The following is a 14,674-nucleotide window of genomic DNA, read 5'->3' as shown; positions in this document are numbered from 1 at the left end:
TGAGACGAATGAAGTGTTTTCAAGTTGAAAAGAAAGAACGTGAAACGATGTGATGAATTCCTGTAAATGGGTGCCTTAAAATAAATTGGTTTCAAAGAAACCTTCATAAAACTCTACGAGAAAAAATGCTCGACATGCTTACTGAAATTTTGAAAAACTCATATCGTGTAAGTAACTTTTCATGCACAAAGGGAAGATGGCAGCCTTGGCATAGATGGATGGTGAACATTCAGAAAGAAAAATATAGTTAACAAGCTGGACGAACAAAACTTTATTACATCTTGGATGGATAAATAAAGTTGATACCAAAAGGATAACAGAACTAGTTTGAATTTTTGAATCTGGACTGAATGGAGAAATTTTATGAAAGAAGGTTATTCAATGATACAAAATGTAAGTAGAGGAAAACTATGTAAATGAAAAAATGTATTATTGAATCGTTACCGGCTTAAAATTGTAATTTTCTTTCTAATTGATTATGTTTACAAATATGACGCTCATGTTTATTTACTTACCTCATTGGTTACAGAATTCACGGTGGTAAGTATAGGTAAATCGTTTTACAGTGGCACCATAGGTACGGCAAATGCGGCTTACAGTAAAGTTGTAGTGGTATTGTTTGCTAGCTTTGAAACAGGCATTGTCGCAAGCAATTCAATACACGCGCGAATCGCCTATGGTGTCACTGTAGAATGATTTACCTATATATAAGTATAAGAAGTTCTCAATCGAATGGGGAAGGACCGAGAAGTTCTACGTAGTATCAAAACCAGGAAACTACAGTACCTCGTCCACATTATGAGAGGACAAAAGTACAGTATTCCCCAACTTGTCATTCAAGGAAAGATCAATGGTAAGCGTAGCAGAGGACGGCGCCGCATTTCGTGGCTTAAGAACCTCCGTGATTGGTACGAGTTCAGCTCCACTGAACTGTTCCGGGTAACAGACGACAAAGCTAAGATTGCCTTGATGGTGGCCGACCTCCGCTAGGGGATGGCACAATAAATAAGAAGAATATATAAGTAAGATAATTAAAACGACCATTATTGAATCCATTCAAAAATAAATAATATACACTTTCGTCCATTCATTCTTAATTACTATTTTATGTAAAGTAAAGGATTGCAAAAAAGAGAGAAAGTACGTCAAAATACTACGCTCTATAGGCAACGCACAATTTATATAGGTACATATAGTTACATAAAATACTGGAGAAATTGCCACTGAGTGTAAAAGAAGACGTGAACGGTGCGATACGCCTCAGAATATTCGAAAGAGTCGTCCATATATGACATAACACCGTAAGGGGGGAAGGTATTGTAGAAAATGTAACTTCACAAAATGAACAGATTACTTATTAACCCATTTTTTCTGAGAATAAAATTATAACAAGTAATCAGTTTATACCGAAATCGATAATTTAAAAAAAAAAAATACGTAGTTTAGACATGGATACAATATTTTGGGACAATGAGAGGCCAAAAAATATCGAAAATAGTGAGACGTGATACTGATTAAATATAGGGCCGACCCCTAACTGGCTTGACCATAAGAATTAAACACCAAATAATACCATGCGCTAAATCGTCCGGGATAAATAACATTTGAGCAAAGCCCGCTAAAATTATGAAAGGCTTACATGAATATGAATTGATCACTTAGGTATTTTATCAGCGAGCTTTTATGTAGCGACTAAGTCACTAAGGTTTACTTTACTACTTACTATACATTGGTTCCTAGGGTATTTGGATACTGGAGCAATCAAAATAAATAACGTGATTCATCGGCCCGTATGTCATTCCAAGGCGTCAAGCAGTCTGACCGTGGAGAAGCCGAGCTAAAATCATTCCATGTCTCCAGAGTTATTTTTCTTTCATTTCTATCGTCTCGCAGTGATGAGTCACCCGCTGATTGGCTGGTCGGATGGCTGGCAGCGGCGACGCGTGACGAGTGAAAAGAGACAATTACGATAACAATTTCGCCGGTGTGTCTCTGCCACGGTACGCCTCTGGCATATCCATAACCACCGCGACTCGCGAGTGATACCCGAAATTGTTTTCAAATAATATTTGTAATATATTATCTTCAACTAATCTACTACATACTTAACGGCCCACGTTCGCCACGTAGGTCAAAATGGAAATTTTATGGTATTTTCAGAGCATAATTCTGGACATTTCTTAAACTTTGTAGATAATCTATTTATATAATTTTGAAGCCTTATTATCCTTTATATTTATTTTAAACATTTGATGACTGCATAAAGTATTTTTATTACATAAAATAGTATTCTATTAAACCTCTCGATCTAATGTTTTAGAATATAGTCATATTTCAGTACATCCATGTGCAGTGGTGTTAAGAATTTTTAGATTTATTAATTTTTGAACGCATTTATAAAACCATTAGTAAAATTAATGTTAACATTATATCTATAGTGAAATATTTACGATAAAAAAAAATATTTTATAATCTCTGTGATTTGACAGGAATTAGGCATTTTATTATTCAAAAAATGGGCACGATTAACACATTTGAAGAAAATTCTAAAGATACTGATTATAAGCTATTTCTTTGACCATTCAAATGTGATAAACATCCTACGAATAATGATTGTTTTATAATAATTATTGACCTAAGAATAAGGCAATATTTTTTTGAAATATGCATTCCTATTGGCATTTCCCAGTATTATTATGGTGGATACATGAATGTGAGAAATTGGAAATTTCTGCAGTGTTCCAGATGACTTTGGAGACGATTGTAGGTTTGCTAAAATCGATCACTATGGCATCTTAGTACAAAACTATTTATAATAAAATGGGTAGAACTAAATCAGATTTTTGCAGTATTTCAGACACATTTGCAATACGTATTGGCCTAAAATGGAAAATGTTCTAGCGTAAATTCTCCCTAAATCACTTATACATGCTTAAAATGGAACCCTAGTAAAACAGAGATTCAGAAACTTAGAGTACCACTTGGTACGGAAAGGTGAATACAGGGCGTTACGCGTGAAGATAAAAACCAAATATTTGGGCAAATAAACAAAAAAACTTTGCATGAAACATAACTCGAAGAAGAGACAATCAATGGAGAAAATTAGTCATTGAATGATGCACAGCAAATAGAAAACGTACGAAAGATAGACCGTGGGACTGTTGGATCGACGAGGAAGTGTGTGGTAATGAAACTCACATGACTGAACGAGAGGACTGGAATCAGCTCGGAGAGGTCTTAAATCCAGGCTGATGACGATATAATATGACTATTGTGTTGTAATGCATGCACCATAATAAGTAATAACTATATTAACAATACATAGGTATTTATTTGGGCTGACGCATCCGTTAGTTATGTGTCGGCTGCATTCAACAGAAATAATGCACCGAGAGCATACTTAATGCACTTTGAGATTATTTTGAATGGAACACAGCAACGGCACTTAGCTATCGGAGAACTAATAATTAATAAGAATTATCTATGACTAGTCTTTTTAAGTTTTTAACACAACACCGTGATGCAAAAGAATGTAAACAATATTCAAACGGGGTCGACGACTAACTAGGTGAGACACTGTATTTACTAATGAGTTTCAATTGCGTACACATAATATCTTTCTAAATCTAAAATCTATTTAGAATTAAAAATGATTCAATACAAGTACTTAAATAAAATTATCTCACATTTAAATTGGTCGATGAATCTTGCATTTGTAAGATGGAGCAGATAATGCCGATGAGGAACGTTGCTCGCATGATTTGGTCATCAGCACCGCGAATTCCTAACTATCGACTCGTGTGGCACCAGACGACATGACGTAATTGTGACGTCAGCCAATACACGCTCGAAGCATGCCGCCCGCCCGCAGTGCCCACCGTAGATATTATTACGATGAAACACCTATATGTGTATGGTGACAATAAATAGCGCCGCTGTCGGAGTAGCGTTATATTCTCGAGCGCTATTATCAATCCGGTAGTACGTCACAATGATGTCATATGACGTCTTGTCGACCGGGCAACTGGCACTCGCAAGTTCTAACATCGGGCCCCAGGTAGCAGCATTCTTCTCATAATAATATGTAATGTATTAATTTTGCACACGAAATGGATAGAATGCATTTTAGCGCTGTGATCCAATCATGATAGAATATAGATCTTTTATTTTACGAAGGCGCACCCACACTTTGCTAAGCAGAATGCGCATTACCAAAATTCTAAGGGCTGAATTCTTTTTCGTTATTGATAAGACTATAATAATATCTACTAGTAGATTAAGTAGATATAGATATTATCTGCCGAAGTAAAGGTTTGCATACAAATCGAAAGCATCAAATAATCACGTTTGTTTAGGAAAATAAGAAGTTGTTTATAATACATAATTATACTTATTTAGGTTGAAAGTATCCATTGGCGATTAAAATAAATTACATTGTTGTGCGTAATACGTCAACCTGTGTCATACACCTTTACTAACATTACTTAGATTGGCGGCTCTTGTGGTGCAGTGCGTAAGGCGCTAGTCTTCCAACCGAGAGTTTTGGGTTCGATCCGGTGAGGACATAATATTTATGTGTTTTTCTCAAAGCCTGGGTGTTTGTGATTGTTCAAAATTACTGACAACCACGTTGTACGAAAAAGCAAGGTCATGGTTATTAATAATTCTAAAAAAAACATTACTTAGATTGCGTTGAATTTGACCAGTGATCACGCATTGAAGATAGTGCCTTGCAATGCTTATAAGATCCTAACTGATGAAATATATAATATTATATTCATTTACTACGTCCACCATACACTCAATAGCTATAATACGCTCCTAAGCTCCATGGATCGAATCCAATTCACACGTTGTTTTTTTTCAATCAGCATGTTATGATTTGGAAATTTGGATCAATCACAAACATCTAATAAGTTTACTGAATGGCTAACCAATCTTCGTCAAGATATGTTTACATCTGAATCAATTACAATTTTATTATAAATAGTTTTGTATTAGGATTCCATAGCGATTGATTTTAGCAAAGCTATAATCGCCATTTGGAACACAGCAGAATTTTTCATAAGTTCTTCCAATTTCTCACATTCGTCGATCCACCATCTCTATATATATAAAAATCTCGTGTCACGATGTTTGTGGTCGAACTCCTCCGAAATGGCTCAACCGATTTTTATGATTTTTTTTATGTATATTTTTTATGTATGAGAATAGGTCAACAAGTATATTTCATACTGCTAGATGATTAGGGTATCTCTATCCAGAAAATTTTTCTATTATTTTTTTGACAATTTTTTTTTGTATTTTTTTTATTATTTGGCATCAAAAAATACTTATAACTCCAAATTTTCACTCTCCTACCCCCACCCTCCCATTTTTTAATCGCGATTTTATTATTTTTGTATGAACAAATTTAACCGTCGTTCGTATTTCAAACAGAACGAAATTATTTATGTTGTTGAATGACAGATGGCGCTACGTCCGAGAAGAATTTAAGAGAAGCGTCGCGTCATTTTGACATTTCATTCGGCATATCACAACGCAGTGCGTGCAAAATTTTGTACGATTTATTTTAATTTATCTATTTTTATGTGCGTGTATTACAGTGCACAATGCCAGCAAGACGCAAGGGGGGCCATTTGGGCCGTCGAACGAATAAAGCAACAAACATGCGAAATAGTAGAGCAGAAAGAACAGACGAACAAATCCAACAAGATAACAAAAACGTGCGTGTAAGCATGTCGCAATTGCGTGCATCCCAATCACAAGAGGCACGAGCTGAACGAAATCAACAACGACAATTGGAACGGAGCCAAGCGCGCCGGTTCGTAGTTAACACACGCAGAGCAAATGGCCGACAACGCCAACAAGTACATCGAACATTTACATCCGCTTCATTCCTTCGTCTCGCATTCGAGTACGAGCCAGATATTGAATATTCCGCTCATCCGAAAGTGCTGATTGGTGCTATGGACAAAGAATGTCACCATTGTCATGCGCTCAAATTCAAACATGAGTCAGCCGGGATGTGTTGCGCATCAGGAAAAGTGCAACTAGCAGAAATTGAGATACCACCAGAACCATTGAACGGCTTGCTCATCGGCACGGTTCCAGATTCAAACCTGTTCCTGAAGTCCATTCGCACATTCAATTCATGCTTCCAAATGACTTCGTTCGGAGCAACAGAAATAGTTCACAATACTGCGGCAAATGGTCAACAATTCCATTCTACGTTCAAAATCAAAGGCCAAGTATACCACAAAGTAGGCTCATTGCTGCCAATGTCAAACGAACCACATAAATTTTTACAAATCTACTTCATGGGCGGTGAGGACATCAATCATGTGGATGCACGTTGCGGCTACAATAGCCTCAATTCGCCTAATGCCAGGCGCATCGTCGGCGAACTGGACGCCCTGTTGAATGAGCACAATGAATTATTGAAATTCTTCAAAGCACACATGCACGAATTGCAAAGTGGCAATCACGCTATTGTCATCAATCCTGATAAAACACCAGCTGGAGAGCACGTGCGTCGATTCAATGCGCCTGTTGTTGACGACATTGCTGGAATCATGGTTAGCGACCGCACATCGACGCGAGAAATCGTGATTCGAAGAAGAAACAATAATCTGGAGTTCATCGCTGACACACACCGTTCATACGACGCTCTCCAATATCCGCTAATTTTCTGGAAGGGACAAGACGGATATTGCATAAACATTAAACAACGAGATCCTGTCACAGGTAATTCATTCATTATGAACATCATTACTCATTTTGAATTGAGAAAATGAATGGTTGATGTTTTTTGTTTTTATCGGCGGTCATCGTCTACAGCGCTCTATTCCTCTTTCTGTCATATATCCCATCCCCACACACTTACGATACATTCGTTATTTTTTATTTAACAACCAAAATATTCACTAGAAATAATTTATATGGCAGAACAACGTTTGCCGGGTCAGCTAGTAATATTATAATAATACAAAGTTTATTGAGTGAAATAATTGAATTAACAGTATGTAAAGTTGTTAATGAATAAATACGTATTTCAGAGCAAAGATGCGATATTACGTATTGTGAAATAACTACCTGTCGAAACTTTATCATCTGTATGTTTCTATAAAACGGGAGATGATATTTCGTTTTGTTACTCGGATATTATATTATATTATGCGTTCTATGAATAACCAGATAGGTACCCAAACGTTTCAACAGTCAAGTGGTTTACATCACCACTTGTGCATTAGATTAGGAATGCTTACCGATTATTAACTACACATTTATGACTAAGAACTAGTATGCAAGTACCCGATGCATGTCATTTAAGTAGGTACTGAAGAAATGAAAACAAAAAATGACACATTATTATTGCAGATATTTGAGATATTGCAAACAATATCTGACCATTCCGACCTGACCCGTTTTACCTCGTACGTAGTCAGGGAGACAATTTGTATGGAGTATAGCCGGTCAAGTCACACATTGTCCAGTCGTTCTAGTGTGCGCTCGCTTTTACAATAACATGTCCACGGATCTAAGAATGGCAATGCTAATGTAAACAAAATATGTAGTATTAATTTTAAATCTTGTATGGTCTTATACGTACGCATACAAATATTTCGCAATCGGTGTGCCGCAAGATATTGTAAGCCGGCTCTCACATCAAAACTTGTCTGCCTGCAACGTGTCGAATACGTCGATGTGACGTCATCATTATTCACAGAACACACGTTGCCAAAATGGAGCTCCGCAGATTTGTCGAATGCGACTTTTTAGTTTGAAAAAAACATCTACTGTTGCAATCGACAAGTTGCTCGAGCTGCGAGTCCAAGACGCTAGGACGCATACGAACACCTACGAATTTCTGCATCTAAATATTTTTACGTTTCGACTGTCCGCGGTCTTCAGATGCAACACTGGATCCACGTTCTTGGAAGATTTGATTTATGGCTGTGCGGCAGACGGGCGAGTTTAGATGTGAGAACCAGCTTAAATTAAGCATCTACTTAACGTCGTACAATTCGTTCCATTTATCGCGATAACTTCGACATGTTTAGCGTTCATTTCCATCTTTAGTGTAGGGTAGCTCTTTCGAGCATCGACATAGCGTCATAGACCTACAGAATAAAGCCTTCAGAATTTATTATTTCTCGGCTTTGTAACCATTGCTGAGTAAGCAGGAAGTACAAAAGACCGGATACTAAATTGTGGAAGATGAGAATATTATGTATGACATTCTTACTTAGAATGTTTATCAAATTTGAATCACTGCTATCAAACCACATAATGATATAAGTGACTACCCGTTTTCTGTTACGTAACACTGAGTAGGTAAAAAAAACGTAAAACGTAAAAAAAACTTGAACAATCAAAATATATTTATTTTTTCCTTTTTTAGTAAGTACATAAACAAAATAATAATAAACGAAAAATAAAATTCAATCATAATAAAATATAAATAAAATATATAAAAGTTATATTATAAATAACATTCATTAAGTTATTTATAATCAATGAGAAGAATGGAATTGTTTATGTTGAGATCCTTGGTTATTGATTTTAAATGGAGATGCGGTTCCACATCCATAAGCCTGTTCCTTTTTTATTGACTTAATGTCTACAAAAATGCTGAAAAAGCAACTTCACATAGATATGAAGTTGGAAAAGGCAAGATGTATTTCAGGACTTTTTCTGTTAAAACTGGATACTGGATACACATGTTGCATTTGCAACCAGAATGATGTTTAAAGTACACTCCTTATACCTATTTATTTTTCAAGAATCCGTCTGAAGCTAATTCCAACAATTATTGCTCTTTTCAGCATGCGATAAACCTTCTGGCACGGATGTTGTATTGATGTCGTATTAATGCTTGTTGCACCAGGTGCAGCCAAGCACGGAGCAGCGCGTACCCCCACGAAAATCTTCCCGTACCCCAGGGGGTACGCGTACCACACTTTGGGAAACACTGCGGGACAGCGATGTATACAATCATAAACCACAAAGGTGCAGAAAAAAGCCCGGGCAGCGCGTACCCCACGAAAATCTTTCCGTAAATAATTATTGTAAAATAATGTTAACATTGTAAACAATAAATTCGACAATAAAAGTAATCATTCAATGTAGGTAAATCATACATTTCCCCGCCAAAATTCAATTGGTTATAAACCGTAATTAGATAAAATGTAGCAAATAGTACCTAGGTATGGACGTATTTTTTAACAGCATCCTACAAGCAAAAGTCACCATACACCACTGCTACCTAGGTAGTTTCTGTTAGTTAGACTGTAGAATGGTTGATTATTAAGTTTTATTGAATGAGCGAGACATCATTAATCCGATGAAAATTATTCCATCCTGACAGACGCCAACGTTATGACTTATATTAGTACCTACTTATACGAAGATATTATAATATAATATGTACCTATCTATGTAGTAGGTAGGTATATAAATGTAGGATATTGAATCATATTTTATCATCCAGTCAAAGTTTTGGTTTATGACAATAAATTAATGATTAAATGGGGAGAAAGCCAAGCGAACACAAAAATAAGGGAAGTGAGTTACCTATGGGTGTGGCTGTAAGATACGATTCTCGAGTGTGAAGAAGTATGAGATAAACTTAAACATGTGTGAAGTAAATCATGTTATTTTCAATATTTACATAATAATATGTATCATAAGAATATGCATCAAAGTGGGCCATATAAACGAAACGTGCAAACAATGTTGGTAATATTTAGCGGGATTTATAGTTCTTGCGTTTTATGGTCATGAAGTCATAACCAAAATCTGCTCTCGAAGTCTTGGTCTATGGCCATTGGTTTTCACATGTCTATATTATTATTATGTTAAGCGATACAACGCTAGAAATACAAAGCCCCTGAATGTCCTCAAATATTGTATGTGCGTACGTTTACATGACAAACTTTAATGAATATTATGGACGCAGACGGAAATATTAAAAATAACATATTTTTTAACACGTGTTTGAATGTATCACAATCTTCACATTCGACAATCGTACCTTGTTACATCCACACACAGATGAATTCGCACTAATCGAAAAGACGCAGGTATTCTTATTTTTTTAAATATTATCTGGGAAGGTAGGTATTATGAATATAATATGTACATACCTAGTATTACCTACCTACACATGTGGTATTTTGTATGAAAGAGGTGTTTTGCAAACCACAGTAATTGTAGGCTAGGTTGATAGTGTCGGAGAGATAAGGAACAATAATATATTGTATAATAATATGTTGAATAAACAACCTAACTTAAGCGTCAATTACATTGAGCTTCTTTACTAGCTGTTTATTGGCGAATTTACAATCTGCCTGTAAAGTCGCCCAGTGTAATCATCGAACAAGCTAATAAGCAGGTTGTAAACACTCTACCGAGAAAAGTTGAAAGCCGGTCAACTTTACACGCGTCTGCGCAGTAGCAACCTCCCGGTAAAAAAAAGGCTTCTAATTATTAGGTAAGTATAAATTTTCAAAAATAGGAAGTATCTTAATAAAAGTATTTTATTAATTTTTGGGAATAATTTAAAATCAGCAGGAAGTAAAAAATGCTCAATGGTAAGTATTCAAATAATATATGAGAAAGTATTTAAATAAGCACAGGGAATTATTAAAATGTTTAATGTCAAGTATAAATATTTGTGTGTCAGAATAGATTAAAATTTGGGCAGAAATAATTTAATTGGCCGCTTTTTTAAATTTTCTAGGATAGTATTCTTCTCTGTCATTCCAACCAGGGTTATAACATAGACTAATATTCGAGTTTGTTGTATCATAGACTACTACCATAATCGTCTATGGTTATGCTGTACCTTGACAGATGACAGTTGACTTCCTCAGCACTAGAAATCTAGAATAGTATTTTTTCTTTCTATTATAATGAATGTATCTAAAAAAAATGGCTCAATAATTCAATGTGGATCTTCTGAGCAGGTTTCTTAAGAAATTCGTTCTAGCCATCAGCTGTAACTGTTGGTTCTATGCTCTGGGTACAACAAAATTAGTTTGTAATCAATTATTAATGTTTATTAGAAACTGTTTTCAGTAGGTATCTACACTGGGCTAATGACCATTGAAAATAGATGCTCCATTATAGAATTATGTCGTATGCCTAGTGTGTATTATAATATATTTTGGCAACATTCATGCATTCATTCATGGCAACTTGAAGGGTCGCTTGGCTTGTCGTGTCAACGGTGAACGGTGTGACCAGGTTATTGTAAATTTTATAAAAATATATCAATATTTTCCCCACAGCAAAAAATGCCTAGCCATTGTCGATCAATGGACATTCCTTTTATTTGTAAATAAAATTATTTAGTATAATTTATCGATATCCGTAATTTTGATATATGGAATAAGTAATAGGTATGTTTCAATTGTCTCGACATTAAAAAGTTCGTTATCTAAAAGATTTATACTAATATAAATTGTTTTATAATCGACATGCAAACCAGAAAGTAGGTAGCTATTTTATTTGAATTAATACTAATATCACATAAACTCATTCGATTATCGATTTATTAGTTCGATCAATCATATTAGGTATTTTAATCTCATTCAAAATGTATGAAAAATTTGGTTGAATGAATAATATTTCACAATATAACATTTTTTATCAAATTTAACCTTAAAATGAGGTATTATTTTTCATTATTACTTTCTTTAAAAATATTTAAGTAAGTATATTAGATATAGGTTGAAATAGTCCATTAACTATCACTTAACTTTAAGCTCATTAGTTATTTTGCACGTAATTTCAATTGAAGACAAATTATTCATAATCGTTTCGATAGAATTAATTTGTGAAACAGGTTATTTCAATTAGATAATAATAGCTTAATAGGTATATTTTTAATTTCCATAATATTTATAAACCGTCAAATACCACTAAATTATTATAATTTGGGTTTAAAGTTATCGGAATTGAGGTTATCTTCTGTCATCTGTGTGATGTGCTCATATAATTATTGCTCTTTTGGTGCACCTTCGATTACTTCTTAGTTGGTGTTCTTTTAAGAATCACAATAATGGTGATTTGTACCGAATATTCATGAATTTGGCGTGCGAGCATAGACAAATATCCCTTACGTGCGAGATGGTAACCCTAAATTGCTACGCGTCCCATATAAAATTGTTTACTTGTCAAATTATCATAATAATAATGGATATATGTTTTATCTACTGACACGCGTAATTTAAATAATTATTTTTTAGTTTTACAACCGATTTTTTAATATTATTACTTCCTCAAACATTTATTAACCCTCCACACTAAAACTGGCGTCCTAATTCTGACACTTCGAAATAAATACTTACCAATGATTAAAAATTCTGACACTTGGAATTTAAAAACTTTTCAAAATTGTCTATTAATACTTCCTTCAAAAATACACGCCTAAAAAAAACGAACTACGTTCTATCAAAATAGTCGCTGGCTTGTGGCTTTTCAGCGAATGGAAAGTTTTGTGTGTAATCATCAAATCGCAGTAGCTGAATCGCCCGCTTTTAAATTCGCCAACATCAAGCTCGTAAAGAAGCTCAATGTAATTGACGCTTTATTGAATAAAAATCAAACAGTAGGTAGATATTTATATTGTATTTATACATAATAATTCGATTGTGTGGTCGATCCTTCTATTTGGGGGAAAATACCTACTAGATAATTAAATAAACGCGCAAATAATAAAGCTTTAAAAGGGTAAATAGAAGTAGCACCTCAACGTGTAATTATTCTACTTAATACAAAAAAAAAATGTTTGGTTGGGCCATTTATCCATCCTTACTTCCCACCTCCATCAAATCCCAGTATTATTGTTACAAGACCAGACAATTATCAATTACGGGTCATTATAGACCGTGATGCAAATAACATTGAGTCAGCTCAAGGATACGATCGGGTGCGTGTTGCCGCGCTGCGTTAACTATCGAGTGATTCAAAACATTCTGTTAGACTTTCGTTGCACTAAGTCTGTTACGGCTTGAGTGAACGTCGCATCTTCATCAATCATACAACTCATCATCATTCATCCACACTCACATATCATCCATAAAACTGTGTACCAAGTGCCGCGCACGGGTGACCTAAAACAAACAATACCGCGCGAGTGTCAGTGCAACCAGACTAAGGAGCCATCATAGATCATCATAAAGGTCAGTGTCTGTCATTCTGTTAAATCGCCCCTACCCATAGATCCGGACTCCCCATCATCCTTCAAATTATACAGTCCACTTGCGAAAAGCGCTACCAATATTTCTCGTGGAATTATTTTGGTGGATTTTTTTTTAATTTAAGGGTGTCATGTAGAATAATCAACGAATTTAAAATACTAATAGATAGGAATACGCGTATTTAAAATGATCACAGACAGATGGATATTTTGATGCTGAAATGTATTATGCAGATTGTAGATGTAGAATGTGGATCATTATTATCTAAAAAAAAAACAAAACTGGATTTCTATTGTCAGTAGATTTTTGAAAAAACTATAGGTACCTACTGTGCGAAAACAACTTCTTGGCTACGTAAGGAAGCGCTGTTGGCGACTAAATGGGAGGAGCTTGTTACAGTTTTAACACGTAGCCAAGAAGATGTTTTCGCACTATACATCAATATTATCATAAAATAGACAAGGCCGAATCATATTTACAAAAGTGTCCCGTTCGAAACATTTGTCACCCTAATTTTTAAAAATCCCTGGCCATCATGAGATTTAATCAAATTATGTATACTCGAGCTTGAATCGGATCATAAGGCATAAAAAATAATATGAAATTATTCCCATGGCACAGCCCTAGGCCCCCCCCAGATGTCAGTGGTTAATTTTTACCGAGGAATTAAAATTGAATTTAAATCATAATATTTTTGCACATTTTATTTTTCCGTTAACCTACTCATACTTTTGTACATAAGTATGTTACTTACAATCTATTCTATCTTATCAATATTGATACGATTACGGTTCTACCTACTTTATTGGCAATGCAAATCTGATGCAGCCGTTCAGGTTGGGTCACCTTTGTTTCGCGAATCGCGTATTATTGTTTACACAAAGTTTGAAAGTTAATAATAATCCGTAAAGTATACATACCTCTTCCAAAGAATTTATCGTCTGACGACATTGCGGCATGCGAGACACAAAGGTTGAAGTCGTCGGAGAATTGTAATCCTCCCTCGTCTCTTCGATAAATTCGCTAACACCTATAAGGCCCGGCATGTTGTGAATGGAAACACTGACACTTCACTGAGAATAAACGATGACACTTCTACATTAGGATTAAAAACTGTTTCGTGAAATATTGGTATGTATTTGTTGAGATAACTTTGCACTGAACACGACAAACGATTAAATTCACCACTTCTTTTTTATTTTTAGCATCGTGCACTGTATTTGTTGGCTCGATTGACCGAAGCGGACACTACGCACAGCACCGACGCCGTTATCGAACGATCTCAAACTGCTTTTCGTTTTTTAGCTTGCGAGAATCGTGATTCGTGAAACGCATTTTGTGAAGGAAACCGAAACTTATTTAGGATATTTTTCTTACACTGCCATCTATTGTACGATAGTTATTACATTAATTGTTTTTAGCGACATCTGTATATTGTGTCCGGGTAAAAAATGTCAAAACAGAAA

At 35.1% G+C, this 14,674-nt stretch overlaps 1 protein-coding gene across 3 annotated transcripts in view; it reads right to left on the bottom strand.

The window, feature by feature from the left end:
• Positions 1–14,497, bottom strand: part of Asap (ArfGAP domain of ASAP) — a 291,585-nt gene extending 277,088 nt beyond the window's left edge. For all 3 annotated transcript variants that reach the window (XM_085947281.1, XM_085947282.1, XM_085947280.1), the window contains exon 1: positions 14,129–14,497. In XM_085947281.1, coding sequence (XP_085803407.1) covers positions 14,129–14,254 — 126 coding nt within the window. In that variant the 5' untranslated portion in view covers positions 14,255–14,497. The remainder of the gene's footprint in view (positions 1–14,128) is intronic.
• Between the last annotated feature and the right edge of the window lie 177 nt (positions 14,498–14,674).

The sequence above is a fragment of the Rhyacophila brunnea genome, unplaced genomic scaffold (assembly GCF_057557595.1).
Source record: "Rhyacophila brunnea isolate RB1 unplaced genomic scaffold, BYU_Rbru_1.0 scaffold_2, whole genome shotgun sequence".
Taxonomy (NCBI): domain Eukaryota; kingdom Metazoa; phylum Arthropoda; class Insecta; order Trichoptera; family Rhyacophilidae; genus Rhyacophila; species Rhyacophila brunnea.
This window is presented reverse-complemented; position numbering and strand designations above follow the sequence as displayed.